This window comes from Malurus melanocephalus, unplaced genomic scaffold (genome assembly GCF_030028575.1).
Source record: "Malurus melanocephalus ecotype Western Australia unplaced genomic scaffold, MMel_1.1 scaffold_21, whole genome shotgun sequence".
Classification (NCBI taxonomy): Eukaryota; Metazoa; Chordata; class Aves; order Passeriformes; family Maluridae; genus Malurus; species Malurus melanocephalus.
Genome location: NW_026623253.1, coordinates 2,649,431 through 2,669,333, shown reverse-complemented (window position 1 = coordinate 2,669,333; position 19,903 = coordinate 2,649,431). Strand labels below are relative to the sequence as shown.

The 19,903-nt window shown below is 48.2% G+C and overlaps 1 protein-coding gene across 3 annotated transcripts in view; it reads left to right on the top strand.

The window, feature by feature from the left end:
- Positions 1-6: 6 nt before the first annotated feature.
- Positions 7-19,903, top strand: part of IGSF3 (immunoglobulin superfamily member 3) — an 89,409-nt gene continuing 69,512 nt past the window's right edge. For 2 of the 3 annotated variants that reach the window (XM_057389955.1, XM_057389953.1), the window contains exon 1: positions 7-123. In XM_057389955.1, coding sequence (XP_057245938.1) covers positions 81-123 — 43 coding nt within the window. In that variant the 5' untranslated portion in view covers positions 7-80. Of the gene's footprint in view, positions 124-16,453; positions 16,473-19,903 lie in introns of those variants that run through there. The other variant, XM_057389954.1, reaches the window with a different exon arrangement.

Here is a 19,903-nt window from a genome sequence, read left to right as displayed (position 1 = left end):
ACGCCTGCCCCGGGAGCCGGCGCCCCGCGGCGCCCCGCGGCGGGAGGTAAGGGCGGCCGCCGCCCCGCGCCCCGGCAGCCATGCGGACCCTGCGGCCGCAGCTCGCCTCCCTGCTGCTCCTCGGTAAGTGCCCGTCGCCGGCGAGGAGGGGCGGAACGGGACAGCGCGGGTGACCCCGGGCGGGTCGGGTCGGGACGGGACCCTCGATGGGCGCCGTCCTTCGCCGGGTGTCCAGGAGGAGCACACCTTGGTGATGTCAAGCGCCTGTCCCCGCGAGTTGCCACTGCTCGCGCTGCTCCTGTGTTTGGGAGGGAGGAGTGGCAAAAAATCCCCATGTAAATAGCTATATATCTATATGCGTAAAATAAATCAGGGTTTCACCTCTACCCGCAGCACCCCGGTGACCGTTGCTCGCCGTGCCCCGGGGCGCGGCGCGGGCTCCGGCCGGGGCGTGGGAGCGGTGGGAGCAGCGGGCAGTGGCAGCTCCGCGCTGGGCTCCGGCTACAACTTTGGAAGCGAGCGGCCGTCCAGGGCTGCTGCTGGGATCGGCGGGTGTCTCGGAGGGGAACCGTGAGGGTAGGGAGTTAACACGGGTCTGTGCTGAGCTTGCACAATGACAGCCTGGGGTAAGGTAGGCTGCAGAAACAAAGTGCTGTGCTTGGCTCTCGAAGAGAGCGTTGAAATGTAGAGGGAAGGCAGTCCCTGCTGCCGTGAAATGCAATTTGATTGCTTTGTGCTGCCTCTCAAACTCCTCCTGGAGTCCCCTCTCTTGCCTGCGTTTTGTACCCCGTGAACCGTTAAACGTGTGGTTCTGTCCTGTCCCACAAGTGCTTGCCCCAGGGATGACTGTGTGCAGTTCTGTAAAGTCCTTTGGGATCCCAGTGCTGGGTGAGAGATGCTGTAGCAATGCAAGATTCCTTCCTACAAATTTGGGGAAAGCAGAATACAAGACAATTCAAATGCCACTTACGCTTTTTTGCTGCAAACCATGTGCCAGGCTTAAGTGCTGATGAGTTGATAGGAACATTTGTGGAAAATACGACACAGCACCCTCATGCTGCTTTTTGCCTGTGTATGTACAGAGCAACCTCAGAGCTGTTTTGATTTGCCTTTTCATTGGTATGATTTTCTGCTGGCATTAATGCTATTGAAGGAAGAAGCGGCAAGGCTGGCAATTTTACTGTCTTGAGAATTGTCACATACATACCTACTCTGCCAATTTAGAAACGAGATCTGTGCTAGAATTGCAGTTACGCTTCCATGTCTGTAATTTGTGTGTGTATGTTTTTTTCATGTGCTCTGCCTGTCTTTAGCAAAGAGAGAAAGAGACAGAACTCTCTGAAATGGTTTTGGAGATGGTTCAAACTTCCCCTAACCACTAGCTTGCTTACTTGGGTTCCCTGGGACAAAAAAAAAGGCCATCTCCAAGCTAAGTTTATGCAGGGTGCCTCTGCTCCTTGAGTGCARGGAGGTTGTCGTAGCCCGCAAGATGGGTGTAGGCGAAGGGCACAGCGCTCGCTGCCTTGGCTTCGCACGCTGCATCTCTGCYGTTGAAGAACAATAACACCATTCTGGATTAGGGATTCCTAATATGGAGCGCTCGGGTCTGTGGGTCGGGGCGCGCTCCGGAGCACGCCCAGCTGCTGCGGCGGAGGAGCAGCAGAGGGCATCCCTCCCTGCTCCTGCCGAGGGCATCCCTGCTCCTGCCCAGGGCATCCCTGCTCCTGCCGAGGGCATCCCTTCTGCTGCCGAGGGCTCCCCGCCGCTGGGACCCGCCATCCCTGCGCTCCGCACCCCGTGCTGGTCCTCGGCCGGAGCCTGGCCCGCTGCCTAGCCGCCCCGACCCCCTGCTTGCAGGAATTAGCTTTCTGCCTTTGACCTAAAACTGGCTCTAACCTGCCTTCATCCTCCCCGGGGGTCGAGCTGCGAGCTGTCATCTGTCGCCTTGCCGGATCTGTTGCTTTTCAGTGGTCCCCAAATCCCGTGGATGTATTTAGTTCGTAAAAACATTSTGCTGGCCTCCTTGTGCTGAGCGTGAGGCTGATATTAAGGGTAGGAGGTACCACATGTGTGCCTGGAGTTACTTTTCCTTCTTTTCACCTGGTCTTCTTTAGCCGGTTGGTCCGCGCTTGCCCAGCTGCCAATTTTAATAAAGCTGGGCATGTGTGACAGTGCCTCAAAGCCACGAGTCACACAGCAGTGCTTTCTGTTGCCCCTTGTAAAACTGAGACATCATTTGACTTAGTGGAATAAAAATACCTCTTTTGTAACATAAATCTGACTGACTAGAAAAGGACTTGCTTTCCAAACAAGTAATGTTAATGCTAGAATATGGGGATAAGATGCTATGGGTCAAATATGCAGAAAAAGAAATGCAGCTCATTCTTTCATTCTGCAAACTCGTAAAATCACTGAAGGAGGAACTGTGGTTATGGGAAGAGAAGGTGGGTGWTTTAATATATCGAGCGTCAACTACCTACCAAAATCCAAGTAACTGTGAAACCAGGGTCTGAAAACCCACATCTGGCATGTGGGTGTAACATTTGTAGATCTCTGCTGGTTTTTCCCCCCTCTTGCTGCAGTGTTTGTTACAGGGTTCTTTAAACAAGTGGCACTTCATCACAGCAAGTACAAAATGGGAAAATAGAGCAAGTGCTGTAAATAATCCTCATGCAGCAATGAGACCATTAATACTTGTGCCAGCCAGTGCTAATCCTATGTGTAGTTGCAAGATTTACCTCCTTTTTTTTGCAGGGATGCAAAGTTTGATACTCCTCATATTTATAGTGTAATATATAGGAAACACAATAGGCTTCTGGGGAATGCTGAACTCATTCATGTCAGCAACTGGTTTATGAATAGTTCTGCTTTTGAGTCTCTTGCAGTCTCCAGAATACCACCTGTGAATGCAATTTACGGTTCTTTGTGTTCAAACATTGCATATGTATATATGTACATAGACTCATTACCCTCTTCCTCTCTCTATTCATGCATAGTAATTGGTGATTTATTTGCGATTCCTAGAGGGGAGCAGAGCATGCGTAAGGTCTTGAAACCGAAGCTCACTTGTAAAAGGCACGTTGGAGTGAAATAACCACGCCGAGGTGACTCTTGGAGAAGGAAGGGGTAATGTTCTGTCTCCCAGAAGGAGTGGGTTGCTGGCTGGGAAGCAGCAGTGGGCAGTTGGCTGCCGCTCAGGAGTTCTGCTCCTGCACCYTCCTGCTCTCCTGCTGCCTGCCCAGGCCCACGGGCTGAGGGGCCAATGGCTGACACTCCAGCCTGGGTGCAGTAGACCCGAAGGCTGCTTGGCTGGAGGGGAGCATATGGAGAAAACAGTGTAGTGGGTGTTTGCRCACAGGGGGTTTAGGGCTGTTTTTGTTTACCACAGCTAGCAGCCCAGCAATGTTGCTGGCGCCTCATCTGCTCCTTGATGCATTGTTAGCAGCGGTGGCCAAGATCGAGCTTCCTCCATCTGCGTCTGCCCAAAGTGCTTCGCCGCGAGCTTCGTTTTGCGAGCCAATTCCGCTGCCCTCGCGCCTGCATTTGCTGCCTCRGGATCACTGCAGAGTGCAGTGCCGGACCTGGACCAAGCCCGAGTGTGCTGGGGTGGGCTGGAACCCTGTTTTATTTGGGGCACGTGCTGGACGAGGGCTCTGCAGGTGGCCTTGGCCATTGTCTTCTTTCTGCACGTGGCTCTCTGGGTTTCACCAAGGTGGGAGGCTGCTGCAGCCATTAGAGCCAAGCTGGCAGGCTCCACTCTTGTGCATCCCCAAACRTAATTCTTCATGGGCAGGCTCCCTCTCTGCAGTCTTGGCCAGACTGTCTGACATCCTGAGGCTCCTGCAAATCCTGTTTATTTACACAGGAGGTTTTGGTTTATGCGAATTGTTGTCTTTTAGTTGACCTTCCGTCAAGTTAGATCTCTTTATTAAAGCAGTTTTTATTGCAAATCGAATGTGTACTTAGAACACTTCTACCAGACCCATTATATAAAGTGAAAGGCAGAATAAACAGTGCTGCAGACCACAGGGAAGGGGGTGGGAGAGACAGGGTCATAAAGAGAACATTGCTTCAGTGTTGGGAGGCTTGTTGAGTTGGGTTTTTTACCAGGAAATTTTCTTTTCTGAAAAAAAAAAATCTTTGAAAGTTTTTTCTTTTGGTCTCTCTTGGTTTCTTTCTTATCCTGACAAAATCAGGCATGGGTTCAGCCATTGACTAAAAGGTTATACAGTCTAGTTTGAAGCCAGAGGTGTTTTCATTGGTTTGCCTCGGGTGAATCAGAGTTCTGTAACCTGAAAGAGTCTCTTTGCTGTCTGATAGTCAGCAATCTGCAGACCCGGCCCAGGAACTTAAAGCACCAGGAAAATCACCTGAAAAGAAAGGGAAGATTTTCCAGCACAATAGGGTTTTCTTCATGTTGCTGGTGTTCCTCAGCTCATGATTTGACTTGTCTGCTGGTATYGGGGATGTTTAGGCCCTCCAGCCAGTGTCTGGATAACTGCCGTATTGTGGTTTGCCTCTGGCTTTGAAGTTCCTTAATACTTCTTAATGATAACCTGCTAAATTGGTTTTGACTCCATTTTCATATTGGCATTTCTTTCCTAGTTGTATAAAATCTTCTTAAGGAATAGTTCTGTGTGTTAGGATATTAGGAGACGTTTAGCATCTGTTTCTTATCAGCCATGGAGAGGCTAAAATGGAGCCTTTCCTGACAGAGCTAGGTTTGATCACATTACAAGGCAAAGAAATTGAGTCTSTAGCTGCCTTCAGTGGGTCTGGGGTGTGTCTGTGCATATATGTCATTTCCACATTGAACCTGTTGCTCACCATGTCTCCACCAGGAATGTGTTTCAAATTATGTAAGTATTAAGCTTTTTCTGGTTAGGTTTAATTAGCAAGTGGCAATGAGACAAAAGGAAGTCTTGCTTTGCKTGCTGTTGCTACAGTCACGTTTCAGTAATTGAACATGAGCACAAAACCATCTCAGCTAAGGGATGGGAAGCCTTTTTTGGAAAGGGAAAGGCTTTGACACTCAAGACTTTTGTACCATTGCTGTGCAGTAGTTACAGAAACAGCAAAAAGCAGAGACGCTCCTGAAAGGAGATGTTCCCCGTGTGGCAGGCAGGGGAGGGTACCGGTCAGGCTGGGATCAGATGGATGGAGGGACTTGATTGATCTCAAAGGTTAYTTGGCAAACCCAGTAAATACACAGAGGAACTACGAGTGTGTGTGTCTGACATGAAGGTAGATGAATTTTTCATGTGGTCCTGCAGATGTTTGGGGGGTCCCAAGGGAAGGGGGGTGCTGAGGAGGCAGGTGGCTGGAGGGCATGGTGAGTTCATCTGGCTGGGTTACCCAGTGTGCTGGGGTGTGTGTGCTCCGTGCCCCAGGGCCTCATTGCTGTGGATCCGAGGGTGTGTGACCCCTTACTCAGCCCTGCAGTGAGTCCAGTGTTTGACACAGCAGCTCCTGACAGAGGCTACCTGCTCTGTCCTGCTTGGTTTCAATCTGTAGTTTCTGGCTGAAACCACTGCCTGAACCCTCCTATGGCTCCTCTTTCCTGATTTTGTTCTGGTGCTGGTGATTCCTTGGTGTTTCTAAGTCCATTCCCAGTTCTTACTGGGCAATGATCCACMAGGAAGGAAGAAGTGGTGCACTGTTAAATGAAAGAGTGGGAAAAGGATGACAGACTGATGGAATGATTTAGGTTGGAAGGGATCTTAAAGATCATCTACATCCACACCCCCTACCTGCCATGGCCAGGGATGCCACCCGCTACACCAGGCTGTTTGGGGCCCATCCAACCTGGCTTTGAGCTCATTGATCCTGGGACATCCACAGCTTCTCTAGGCAACCTGTGCCTCAGCATCCTCTGAGCAAAGGATTTCCTCCTAAAGTCTAAGCTAAATCTCCCCTTTTCTCATTTAAAACTGCTCCCCCTTGTCCCTTCACTGGCTGTCTGTAAAGTTGTTCTCCATCTTTTTTATAAGCCCTCTTTGACTACTGAAAGGCTGCAGTGATGTTTCCCTGGAGCCTTCTTGTCTCCAGGCTGTAATAAAGATGAGCCAAGGAAAAGCAWTAGGAGGAGAAGGAAGGTGAAGAACTCAACTGATGAGAAAGATGGAGGAGAACAGGCTCAAGAAGATCGATCTTGCCAAATGTTGGGCCTTACAGCATGCCCATAGCTTTCCAAGTGTCAAAGATTCCTGAGTACAAAAGAAAATGAGACAGTGAGGATCTGTCCATATTTGTCTTGCTCCTGAGCAGTGTACTAACCACTCCTCCTGGCTGACTTCTTTCCCAACAAGATATTGATTCCATCTGGGACTTGAAAAATCATCTAGCACTTCTGCTGTCTCTTCTGATTCTGGCAGACTTTAGACTTTGCTACTCAGGAGGAAATGGGGTTGCTGCCGAAGTGCTGAAWTATGGAGATTCCAACACAGTTTCTGGTGTCAAAGGTGGCCCTGTTGGGATCCAGAACACCACGTGGGGCAGCTGCACGGCCATTAGCACTGTCAAGCATTTCATTAATGCCAGTTATTTGCTTTGGTTGTTCTGGATATTGTTTTTCTGCCCCTTGCAAAACATTTTCATCACTTCATCAGGCTCTGACGTGTTGGGAGGTGATTTTTGATAGCTGTTGTTGCCCTGCTAAGTTTTGGGGGGTTTTTAACTAATGCCRTAAGTCTGGAATTTGTTTCATTTGCCTGGCATTCTATAATTTTCCCRCAAAAGCTCTGTCTTCCCAGCAGGTGTGTTCCCCTCTAGGGTCATTGTGATTTCTGGGGGGATAACAGGGAATGGTGGTGCATCTGGGGAGTTTTGGTTTTTTTTGTTTGCTTTCATGGTGGTTGTTCCTGCTGCATTGCATTCCTGATGTGTCTGCCTGAGGCCCACTGTCACTTTTATGGCTTTTGGGCTTTGTATGGGAGTTGATAAGCTTGTCAAAGGGAGATGGGAGAAGGGGTTGAGGTAGATCAATTTTTCAACAGATTCTGTGGCGCTCAGTTTCTGTTTTGAGTTTGAGAGGAGCTCAACACTGGCCCAGGCTGCTGTGAAATGGGTACTTTCTGAAGTTTTAGTGAAATGGAGGCTTGAAGATGAGACACTGAGCCCCAGAATAGCAATGATTTTGGTTGCTTCTTTGGGAAAGAAGGTCTCTAATCTCTCATGACAGCAAGGTTATTAAGATTTGGCTGCTTAGATAAATTGAGATTTTGTCATCTTGGATTAATCATTTTGTTTCTGTTCAGCATCACCACCACGAACATGGGAATCTGCCTGGGTTCTTCCAAATCTCTCTGAAACGGAACCTGGACCTTGAGTATGAGTATGAGAAAGCAATTGTTTGTTGCCAGAAGTCATCCAGAAGCTCAATACTCTGGAAAATCACACCGCTGGAATCTGGCATTTATTAACTYGAGTTACCCAGTACCTAGGATCTAGCCAAAGGGCTCTGGCTGGCTGCCAACCTGAAATTACCAACCTGGGTGTCAGGCCTTGTTGGTTCCCTCTTGATGGCGTGAAATAGGAGCTTCCCAACAAGCATGTGTGTGCCAGCCTCTTTTCTAGTCGTGTTTCTTCTTAGAGCTTGGTAAAGTATTCAAGGTAATTATAGTACTTACAATATTTATTCCGCTCTGAGCAATTATCTGAATGCGTTTATCTCTGGTGTGCTTTCAGAGTGCTCTACCCCGTCTCACTGTATCATCTCATCTCATCTCATCTCCCTGGCTTGGTGCTTTCTGCTCCTTCTCCTCTCATGCATCCTTGGCCCTCAGCTCCTTCCACCCTCCTGAATACACTGTCAAGCTTTGCTTTCCTCTCCTGGAGGTTCCCGTACCCGTCTCCCCGCTCTGCTGTCTAATCCCATTACAGAGGAGGGATGTTTGCTCTGTCTTGCGGGGGATGATTGCTTAACCGCCCCGCCAGGTGCTAAGGCGCTTTTCGGGGAAGGACATGGATACCAAGGGAAGCTGGGCTGGCGTAGTGCCATCCCCCAGCTTTCTGCTGGCTGCTTGTGGCCTGCAGACAATATCTTGAGAGCTCCTGCTGARGGGTTTGACCTTTATGCCTGCAGTGTTATCCGGCGCCTACAGCAGGAGTCTCAGYGTGCAAATTCCAGTGCTTTCTTCTGACTTGGGATATACTGTAAGCAAGTCACTGTGTCTCCCTTATTGGCTCCTTGAAGTAGAGAGAGTAGCTTAAAAGGTGTCATGGGATTTTTGGGGGAGGAAATACGGAGTGTTAGGGCTGAGGTCTCCCTTGCTGTCTRTAAGCAAACAGGTTGCTTTTTTTTCTTACACCTGGAAGAAAAYGTAGCATGGAAGAGATTGTTATGCCCTGATTGATTTCACTCTTGGTGTTAGAAAAAGAAGAAAATTGATTTTACTTGGAGCTCCGTGGTGTTACTTACCTACACAAGCTCTCCTGCTTATTCTGTGTGAACAAGGGCTCTTCTTGTCAGCCCTTTATGCTCATGGGGCACAGCCCGTGTGACTGTGCCGTGGAGCTGCTGTGATTCACCCCAGCCATCAGTGTTAGGACAGCACAGTTAATCTATGGGTCGCTGGCATGTTCGGAGCTGTTACCTCTAATCAGTCCCATGCCATGAGCTACCTGGCAGTTTAATCTAATCTAGAGTGTGCAGCTGCCAAGTGCTTGAAGTTCGCCCAGCACTGACTCCTTTCTGCCGTAAATGAGTTGTACTTGAAAAAGATCGGCTTCTGGTGCCTCTCCTGCGAGTAGGACTCAGAGTTCAGCCTCAGATACCTGTGCTGCACAGGGGCAAAAGTTGTCCAGAGTCCAAAGGGCAACAAGGAGGGTGTAAATCTGCCTGCTCATCTTCATATTTAGATATCAAAACATGCTTYTCTCTTTGCACGTTGCTTTTTCTTCCACCTCTTGCCCTTGCCTTGATATGAGGAGAGGTGTGTTCTGAGGTGATCTCTCAGTTACTGCCATTGTCATTAGAGCATRGATGGATCTTATCATATTATCATACTTCTTGTAAGTGTATAAATCTTGCCTGAGATAGCTAGTTTTTCTTTTTATTTCCTAGTTTCTGCTGCTTTTACACCTCATCTACTCTTCTTGAATTTTGCAGTTGTGCCCTCAGTGTCCCTTTGCAGATGCAGGTTAACCGCTTTGTCCACCATAGTGAGAGCCCTCCCATGATGTCCTTGGAAATACACCTCCCTCTGCTGCTGGGGGTGGCAGAAGCAAGCTAAAAACTTCCTTCCACCGTGGCTTCCTCTGCCTTTGCAGGACAAGTCTTGGGAGATCGCCCCGCTTACTTTTTGAATGGAATAACTTTATAATAAAGGATGAATACTGCCAGTTGCTGTGCACATGGGGATGCTGCATGTTTGCCTTGTCTTGGGGGCTTCCACGGAGCCTGGCAGGACCTTGGCTGCCCTGTGACCATCAAATGAAGGAAGAGCAGGACGCACTGCAGTGGTTATTTTGATTTGTGCCTGGGCCTGGTGCTTGGGCTAATTTTCTTTCAGTCTTTGCAGGGAAGAATGTGGCTGCAAATGTGTCATGGGAAGGAGGTTTTCTTTCCTCCTGGAACAACAGGGAAAGCAATCTGAGATTGCCCTGAACAGCATGGGGTAGTGTAGAGGAGGTGAGGAGCTGATCTCAAAGAGGTCTGTCACCTCTTCTCAGAAGCCTGCCCCTGCTAAGCTGTTATCACCCTTCCGGTTCTCATCTGGATCCCCCTGGTTTTTTAGTCTGTCTTTTTTTTTTTTTGTGGGAGGGTGTAGGGGTGACAGAGGCGAGTGTGAGGAAAGATTTGCAGTGTGTCAAATGCCTGATAGCTGCTCTAGCAGATCCACTGGGATATGTTACTAAAAGCATCCTGATGATCTCGGTGTAATGGATTTGAGCCTTGGATGCCCACTTGCTGGGAAGGGGATCCCAGGGCTTTGTGCTTGGCTCCTGGAGGATGAGGGCTGGGTTCCTGGCAGCAGACAGGGCAGGCAGCAGGAGCTGTCTCAGAATCACAGACTCAATTTGGCTGGAAAAGCTCTCTGAGATCATGCAGTCCAACCTGTGACCAAACACCACCATGTCAAGCAGACCATGGCACTGAGTGCTGTGTCCAGTGGCACTTAGACACSTTTGTGGGAGTGACTCCACCAGCTCCCCGGGGCAGCCCATCCCAATGTTTAATTGCCCTCTTTAGAGTACCCATCCCTCTGTGAGCAAGAGTCAGAGGAGAGCCATATGCAGGGCTTCGGTGTGGCAGGAAAACGGCTCGGTGGGCGGCTTGGCCAAGCACCAACTACTGCTGTTACCTCAGAAATGCAGATAACCAGAGCCTGCAGTTGTGTGGATGCCAAGTAAGTCCCTAAAGAGATGTAATCTGAGGGAAGGGTAATTTTCCTTGCAGAGATATCTGGGTGTTTGTGGAGGAGGGTGATGTGCAGCAGAGCATGGCCGTAGCTGGGGCCAACAGCCTCTAAACCTGGGTGCTGGCAGAACGTGTGCTAAAGAGATATGCTAGGGAATGTGGCCCCCACCCCAGCTGCAGGTGCAGTACTTGGCTCTGCTGCCCCTATTCCTCTGATTGCTCCCTCTTCCTCTGACTTCCTGAGGTGGCATCATGCAGCTTCCTGCTCCTCCTGGCACTGGCTTGGGAAAGAGGTGGGCTGTTTCTTACCTGCAAAAACAATGGGAGCAAGGGTCMCATGAGAAAAGAGAGTTCATCACTCCTGGAAGGTACCAGTGGAGTCATGAAGATCCCTGGGATAAGTGGGGATGATGAGGAGGGGTTAGAAATGAGGGTGGGAGGCAGCGGGAGTCCAGTTTGCCAGATGTGAAAGAAATACATGTACGTGATCCTAAAAATGCTGCAGTAGAGATTCTCCATAGTTACTGGGGTGATCAGCATCATTTTCTAAATCATCCTCCGTATGTGGATGCAAATGTTGAGTGTGGGTAGGGTGAAGTGAGGCTTCTGGGGAAATATGCTAGTGGGAGGCCAAAAATAAATTATCAAAAGAAAGAATTGAGAAATTAACAAAGCTAAACGGATGTATGCAGCTCCAAGAAAAGGGTGTCGTATTTGAAAGCATATTTTTGAAAATCCATTTGCTTAGTCATCTTAGAGATAACTTATGCTATTTTTGCCTTCTTTGCTCTGATGACACTTTGCTGTCTTTATAATAGGTTTAGCATCTGCATTCTTTTCTAGTGTAAAGGGAAAATATATCTGCTAATTTTGAGATGGCTTTGCAGAATTGCTTTATCTCTTGGCTGTGAAATAAGTAAGATATTGGTCTTAAAACTATTTTAAAGGAGAATAGTCGGCATTATTTTTCTTCTAACCCATCTTTTTAACCCATCTGCCATGTCTGCAATTGAATTTGAATAGAGAATACATACCCTTGCTACTTCATGTGTAATAATAACTGTGCCCTCAACTGCTCCAGACATTAAAGTGGTGATGTTTGGGTTCAGCATGGTAATCTACTGGGGAATGAATGCAAGATCAAGGGCATTTGCAAGTTTTTATTTCTCTGTGTTTGCAGGGGCTGTGGCACTGCTAGCGGGTTGCTCACAAACGGTATCTCAGATTACCTCTTTTGCAGGCAGCAAGATTTGCATCTTGCTATTCCTATTTGATCTGTAAGTGGTGATGAGAGCTGTATACTTGAATTCAGATTTTCTGAGTAGCAGTCTGCAGTCATTAGGGCAGTGCTTAGACCCCAGAGGCTTTTTCCGTGTTTTCATCCTGTTTCAGTAACCGTGTCTCCTGTTATCTTGTTCCTGAATATTTTCTCTAGTAAGAGGACGCTGTTTGTTGCAGCTGTTAAACCTCAAATGTCTTGAATCTCCCTTGGGGAAGAGAGGGGAGAGTTCCTGAAGTTTCTGTGTGAGTAGACTACGGGAACACCTACATGTCTTTCCCAAGTATACAGTCAGGAGGTGTTATTGGTGCTGTCCTGAACCAGCTGATGGAATCTGGCTGGTTTGGCCTTTAGTAAGGAAATACAGATAACAGAGATTATTCTTTCTTTTATTTTTGTTCTTTTTCTCTTTTGTTTTTTGGCGTGCAATGGTACTGGATGGCTCTAGTTGCTTTTGTCAGTACAGTGTAGCTAGGAGGTGTCAAAGGAAATTATGGGTGTTTGTTCGGTTTCCTGGCTGGGTATAGCATGTGGGTTTTGGAGAAATGTGCATTGAATAAACATTGAGTAAATCTCCTAGGACTAGCACCGCCTGGGAGCGGTGTTGGGAGCTGTGCTTATCTTGGTGGCAGGATTTAAAAAGAAACGTTTGTATGAGAAGAGTTTTGCACCCCGTGTTTGGTTCCCATCAGTTCAATGATTTGCAATGTTCCTCCGTCTGTTCCCTTTAAAGCCAGCTGGCTAACCTTAGGAGAGGATTATCTGAGTAAAACTCTCCAAAGTCTATATTGCCATCAGAATTCTTTCTTTTCCCCTGTTTCACAGTGCTGGAGGCCACCCTGCGCCCAGGCGTGACCATTGCCACATTTAAAATGTTGGGGGCAGCCCTCGGGATTGCTGGAGCCCTTTGGGAGACRGCTTGTGCCCTGTTTGTGCCCTGGCACAACGTGGTGCCTGGGTGGCTGTGGGTGACAGGGCATGGCCAGTGAAAACAGACACTGCCAGGAAGGGCAGGAGCCGTGTCCCTGGAGGTGACAGCTYTGCGCCTTCACCTGGAGTGACCCGGCCTGAGGCGGGAATCTGAGGCAGCGTGTGCCACTGTCCCCTTGCCCTTCTGCCCCACAGCTGTCACCAGGTGGCTGTGTGGGCGTGGGGACACATTCCCAGCCAGGGACAGCCTGGCTTTTGTGTGCCTTGGGACATTGCCCAGGAGCAGCCAARTGCCCCTGGTTCCCTAGCCTCACCTCACGTGAGGACATTGAATTTTGCCTTCGTCCTGGGAGGTGACATTTCACAGCTGCTGCAGGCAGTGTCAGCCCTCACCAGCTGCAGTGTGTGCCAGGAGGTGAGGAGGGGGATGGCCTCAGCAGCTCCTTTGGGATTGCTGTCCCAGCCTCCCGGCCCTGCAGCCTTCCCTTCTCCCTGGCTTTGTGCTGGTCTCCTCCAGCTCTATCAGTCCCYGCCAGATCTGGAGCGTGTGTGGTGTTCTGGTGCAGCTGCTCTATCTGTTCAGCTTGCATCAGTCGGTTGCTGTTAAGTCTCATAATCAGTGTAAAATCTCTGGGGTGCAGCTATTTACAGAAAAAAAAACAGCCCGCTGCACCCTTCCAGACTTGCATCAAACAAGAGTTTTATTCTCATTAATTGAATTCCTCTAGAGTCTGATAAGTTGGGCATGTTGAAATCAGATAAATAAAACCCTCCCTCCCTGGTAGCTGTGTAAGCCTTTCCTTAACTCCCTGATCAGAGGGGTCTAGGCTTTGCTAAGTAAGTAGCTGAGGATGAAAACTTCTGCGTACATCTGCTCATTGGGGAGGGTCRGCAGGGGGATGCTCATGTGGTGTATCAGAGGAAAGTTTTACYTCATCCCCCACCCTTCCCTTTCTTAGTTGATCAGGAACAATTTTTTTGTTTCATGACAAATGCTGTTTAGTCACCCTCAAACACATCGTTTCTCTAGAAGCTGGGACTCTGCTTTCTTTCAGAGCTTCAGATAAACCTGCAGCCATACAAAGTGGCAAGTCTGCTCTTGCTGAAGTCAGGGTGTATCGCCTCTGGAGCATCTCTCGGCCGTGCTGCCCCATCTCATCTCATGGATGCCGAGACGCATTGCTCTGGGAGCCAGCAGGRTGTTTGGACTGGTGCCCAAGGTGTGGTGTTGCTGAGCTGATTCTGTAATCCTGAAAAAATCCAACTTGCAGCTTTTCCCAGACTCCGTACATCAAATGAGACTCACAATTGTTAAGGTCAYGTCCCTTCCTGTGTTGTGTCTCTAGTGTGGAGCTCCCATCTCKGTGCCGAGGGCTGGGGCCCCTCAGCTCCAGCAAATGCTGTGGGTGGGTGCAGAGCTGTCCCTCCCTGTGGCYGGATCACCCATGCCATAGAGAGGGACCTGCCCTGCCAGCCAGCATTCTGCATGCCTTCATTTCCAGCCGGCACTGCTCCTCCCCTTCAGGGTCTTTCTGGTTTTCTCCTCCCCTAGTGCTGCTTTCTTTGTGCACCCTGAACTTGGATTTCCCCCACTCCTCTTGCCATTATTTCTGCCCCAGAGCTGTTTACACCACTGACACAGTGGCATCTCCTCCTATCCCCAGGACACTYTTTCCACCCTCTCTCCCATCTCCAGCCCCACCATCTACTGCCTCTGCTCCTGCTGTCATGCAGTGGGGAGAGGCCAGTGTGAATTCTCTGACCACACTGACCTCTCCATCCCAGAGCTTGGCCTCCTCCCTCCCTGCTTGTCCCTTGTAAACACTTTTAACTTTACTTTAGTGAATGCTGTTACTGATATTCCTCCCAAGCTTGGATAGCCCCTTCTCTACCTTCAGATTTGCCTCTCAAACGGTAGTAACTTTATGTAGAGAACTGGCATACAAAAGAGGGTCTGTTTTTACCTGTTGGTTTGCTCTGTCYTGCTTTCCTTCTCCATGCTTTTCTCAAAGGTAGAATTTCTAACCTTTTTGCTTGTCTTAAGGGTCCCAACTAATTCTCCTTGGTCTTTGTCATTTGTTTTCCTACTCATAGCCTCTCTCCGTCAATGCAAAGCTGCTTTATCCCCTCCTCCTCTGGCAGCTGCTGTGTCCTCCGCAAGCCCCATGGGATGCTCTGTCTGGATCTTTTGCCTCCCAGCTCTCTGCCAGTTCAGTCTGTCTCTGACTTATTTTRCATGGGCTTTCTTAATGCCCCCCACTGCTCTATGTCTAGGTTGTGATCAAAGATACCTTTCTTGACTTTGTAATTGACCTTGCAATAGCCAGTTTTGGTCTGTTTCTGTAAAGATTTCCTCCAAGCTCTGTTGTCTTTGTGTTGTCGTGCCTCTCTGACAGAGTTTTATTTGTGACCTCATGAGTTTACCCTGTTTACCAGCTTCAGGGTTTCTTTTTGTGTGGCTACAAGGGGTCTTTTTCTATGACTCTGTCCACCTCTTCCTACAGTCCTTACCTGTTTGTAATTTTGTCCACTCATAGAAATTTGACTGGCCTCTCTCTGCTGATGTTACAAGCTCATATTTCTGTTCAGTTTAGAATTTTAACCTCTGTCTCTGGTGCTTACTTGCATGCATGTGCATGCATTTGGGTCTTTCTGCTTAAGGAGTGTAAGCTGCAGCATTTCCTATCCCTCTCTGCCCCTGAAATTTGTTCAGGTTTTTTGTTGTCTGCCGATTCCCCTGAACTCTCAAATTAGTTCCTCCTCCTCTGCTGTGCCAAATGCAGGGTGCGTGTCTTCCCTTTTAAAGCCCTTCTTAGCCTTGTTCTACCTTGTCTTTTTAGTGCTTCTTCCCTCTGTGGTTTTTGATTCCCAGCCTGTGCCTCTCATTGTGTTTCCTCAGGCTGGGTTCTCAGAGAAAGAGGGCTTATCTGATCATGCTGCCTCCGCCACCCCTTTCCGAATAACCTGGAAGCCCTTTGGCCAATTTTACGCAAATTTGACAGGAGTAGAGAGCTTGGAAATAAACGAGTTTCTGCAAGCCTTGTGAAGAGTCGGTAGCTGAGTCAGGGCTGTGACAGGGGACTGAAGGAGACCCTTTTCTTCAAGGGCTTCAGCGGTGCCTCCAAATGACTGCCAGCTGCAGGAGAAGCTCCAGCTGGAGCGGGCTGTCAAGTCATTAGTCTCAGAGACAGCCCCGCTCCTGAAGGCACGGGAAGCTAGGCTTCATTAGTCTCCTGCCCGTAGGGTTGTTGGCTAAAAGTGGTGGCCTGGAACCCTTTTATTTTGCTCTGTGTGATGGGGAGTCACCTGCAGCGAGCCCCTGCAGTGCTGCTCTGCCTGCTGCCTTGCCACAAAGCCTGTCAAAGATCTGCCATCAGGGTCCCCTGGCAGAGACAGACCTTGGCACTTGCTCACATGCTGCCCTGTTCCCCTTCCCTGCCCTCTCTTGACACATTGCTGGCTGTCTAAAGGTGCTGTCTCACGGTGTGGCTGGGCTGGTGGAATATCCCAGCTGCKAATTAAAAGGGTTGTTTGCCCCTGTCCCCCAAAGAAAAAAGCATTCCTGCTCTCCTAGTGAAAACAAGTAACTCCTTCCTTGGGTCATTCTTTTTTCAGCTTGTGTGGAGGTCAAGCATTGGGAGACGAGTGTGGGTATGTTGCTAGGAATAAAGTGAGTGGGAAAGCAAGACTGAGTTTTTGCCATGGCAGCTGGTACCTAGATCAGTTTAACTGCGTTGTGAAACCATGTGTTTTTGCTGGGATGAGAGTGTTTTTACCAGTTTTTCTCTGTAGGGGAGCTGGTGCAGTRAGGCTGCTCTGAGGAGGTGTCTGTTGCTGAGCTGAGCTGAGCCTAGAGCAGTGGTGAATGAATGAAATCTTGTTGGAGTGTCCTTCACAGAATGGGTRAGGTTGAAAGGGGCCTCTGCAGGACCTCAAGAAGGACTGCCTAGAGCAGGTTGCTCAGGACCATGTCTGGACAGCTTTTGGATATCTCCAGGGATGGAGACTCCACAATCTCTTTGGGCARCCTGTGCCASTGTGCAGTTACCCCTCACAGCTGTGGGTTGGGTTTTGTTTGTTTGTTTAGTATAAAAAGTGTTTTCTTGTTCTTTCCAGTTGGTCAGTTCTCCCTGGTGCGCATGGGCTTGTTCCTCCTCAGGGAGAAGAATGGCATCCGATTGTCCTTCTTGTCCTTCTTATTCATTGAGAGTAGTACTGTGCTTAGATGGAGTGATTGTTCCTTTCTCCCTCCCGGCCTGGAAGAAATAGTAACATAAATGCTTCTACATCCCGTTTTTTTTGTTGTTGTTGTTTTGTTTTGTTCTGTTTTCCTTTCCAAATACCAGAAAGCTCCTGTCCTTCTGTTTGAAATGAGAGCCTTGGTAGTTGGGTGACAACTGCTGATAGTCTGTGTAGCATGTCAGACTAATAAATTACGGTGTATGCAGACAAGGAGTTCTAACATCTTAATTAACAATAAGAGGCAGCAGGTAGCTGAAGAATCTCCCTGGATCTTTGTCTGTCTTTCAGGGATGCTGTCTGACTGCATCACAGAAGTTTTGAGAGGCAGCATCCTGCTGCTGCTGCTTAGTGAACAGGGAAGAATTCAGATGAATTTGTAGAGAGGAAATGGAAACTGCTGTTTTATGGCTATACTTCATATTCTTGTGATCCTTTATGGTGAGGTGGGAAAACCATCTTGGAGAAATGCATGCTTTTAGCCAATACACTTGACTTTGGGGATAAGTCAATTTGCTGATTACCTGAAAACTCCTTCTGCTGAAGAAGTACAAAATGGCAGCTTTGCCTTGCAAATACAATGTTCTCTCATGGCCRTAGCTGGGGGCCACAGACGTTTAGCATGCTGGAAAGAAGAGGGAGAGATTGCCCCTGGCTGCATTCTTCCCTAGATATTACATTGCATTCTTTTCTAGATGTTACATTTTAGAACTTTTTTTAGTGTTKCTTCTACAGAGCTGTGTGCTCCAAAGGAGGTGGGGAGCAGGTGCAGACCTGTGCCTTGGGATACAGCTGAGGGCTGGAGGAATGGAGTGCTCTGGGAGGTGGGAAGGGACGTGCAGCAGGGCACTTTGTCATCAGCTCTTCCAGTTTGTCAATATTTAACAAATTGCTGTTGAGTTTCTCTCTCTAGGAGGTAATCAATTCAGGGTTAAGCAATTAATAAGTGGCTGCCTGAGGCTTCCAATTTGGAGGTTGAAAAGGAGATGCTCTAGCCCTGCCCGAAAGAACAAGGCAAGTGAAGGTCTTAGAGCAAATAAGGGTGCTGAACTCCTAAATGTCATCCTTACCAAAGTAAGGGAAAATCTGGAGTCACTTGGAGCAAGGGGAATGGAAGGAAACCAAATAAGCAACTTCAAGGAGTATGGAAAGATGGGCCAAAACACTGGTGTTTCTCTTTGGAAATGGAGGGAGGCTCTTGTATGTCTGTTCTTCCTCCGTGTGTTTTAAATAAAGAGAACAAGAAGCTTTGTTTTTCTTTAAGAAAAATGAATCTGAGGGGAAGGTAAGAAACCAGGCTCTCCATGCATCAGAAGAATTTAAAGASATCTCATGAAAGAGAGGGAATTCCTTTAATGAAAGGCTGGGTAGTAAATGCTGTTTCCTTTTGGCAAGGATAATGTGAAGGTGAGATTTGGGACTCTCTTTTCTCCTGGGAGAGTATTTTAAGCATCTGGGATGTTACGAGGCGAATTACAGCAATAATAGGGACATTCTGTTTTTTTGATACTGGTAGGGATCGCAGAGCACACAGGAAAACGAAAAGAGAAGTGACATTAAAACGTTATTGACTGTGAAACAAAATGAAGTTTCTTATTGTCTGAGAGTGAGTGATAGCATGGGGAATGATGTTTGACAATTCTTAGAGTGACCCTGGATGTTGAACACATAGGACTTGAAGACTAAGGAAGGATAATAAAAAGAAATACAGGGGCTGCAGGGCATAATGAACTATGTCAGAAATTTCCTGCCTAGGTTTGATGCTCAAAACAATTTCATTTCAACCTCTCCTCTTGATAGGCTGGGAGCACAAAACAGCTAAAGGTTCAGCAGTCCAAAATGTGTATTGTTGCTTCATGGCCTYGTTACTAGAATGGCAGTGCTGAATTTTTTAGAGGTCTGGGAGCAGTGCTAGAGACACCAGGGTAAATGGTGTGTCCTTATATGTATTCTAAGAGTTAAAGGAGCAAAAGAGAAAACACATACAGGAATTGTAGGAAAATTCACTTTTTGTGCAGGTATGCACTAAATCTTACAGGGAGTACCAGTGGTTTCAAAACTCAGACTGGGAGGTAGTAGTGAARCCATCACTGCTTTTCATTGGAAAATATAAAAGTAGGCATTATTTGGGCATTCCAGCAGGTCACTGTAAACGCTGCTGTGTGTTTTAGTGCTTAACCARACCTGGAACCAGCAGCAGTGATACAGATCACTAGGGCATAAATTCAGTAGGCTGTAAAGAAGTAGAAGCTCCTGAGGATAAGGCAGTGCAAGTCAGAAATACTGCGTGGGCCATGCAACACTTCCTGCCTGCACACTCCCAATATAAGCATGATCTGCCAGGGAGSTTCTGCCTCGCGTTCTTCCCATAATGATAAAGGGTAACGACGGTGCGTTTTGTGAGGAACATGCTGATCCGAGGGGTGGAAAAGGGCTACAAAGGTCRTGTTCTGACCTTGGAGGAAGAACAACAGTTGATTAAATTATTCACAGGACAAGCTCTACCTTAAGTACAGGGAAGAGCTTGTGATGCTGCTGGAGTTCTGTGCYGTTCTGTGGGGTTGGACAAAACGTTGGTGATAACAAGGATTGCGGATTATAAGGGATTGTTTTTTTGCAGCATCTTTGCAGGAAAACAAACTTCAATGAGCAGTGTGTGTTGCACRAAGATGTTTGAGCTCTTGACAGTCATTTCTCATTATGAATCTGAACCAGCAGGGCAGCCGGCTCASCCTGTCCCTTGTGCACCAGCGTGTGTTGTTACTCACCTTTTACATCAGGTACATCTTGTGCCATCAGCTGCTTCAAAGCCCATGTGAAGTAAGGAGGCTGAGCACCACGAGCTCCAGAGCTCGGGTATCTGTGTGCAGAGCGGCTGCCCAGCCATCCTCCTTCCTTTGGTTATTATGGGCACTGCTTTTTTCTCTGACCACAGGTGTGGCTGGCTGGCTTCTGGACGCTGAGYTCGGTGGTTTTTCAGAGGAAAGCTGTGCTAGATTAAAGAGTGGTTCAGCCTTCAGTGCAGCAGAGTAACTTTAAATACACTTTCTGGTGGGATGATTGAGAATGATAGAACTGTAAGAGCAGGGAGATCT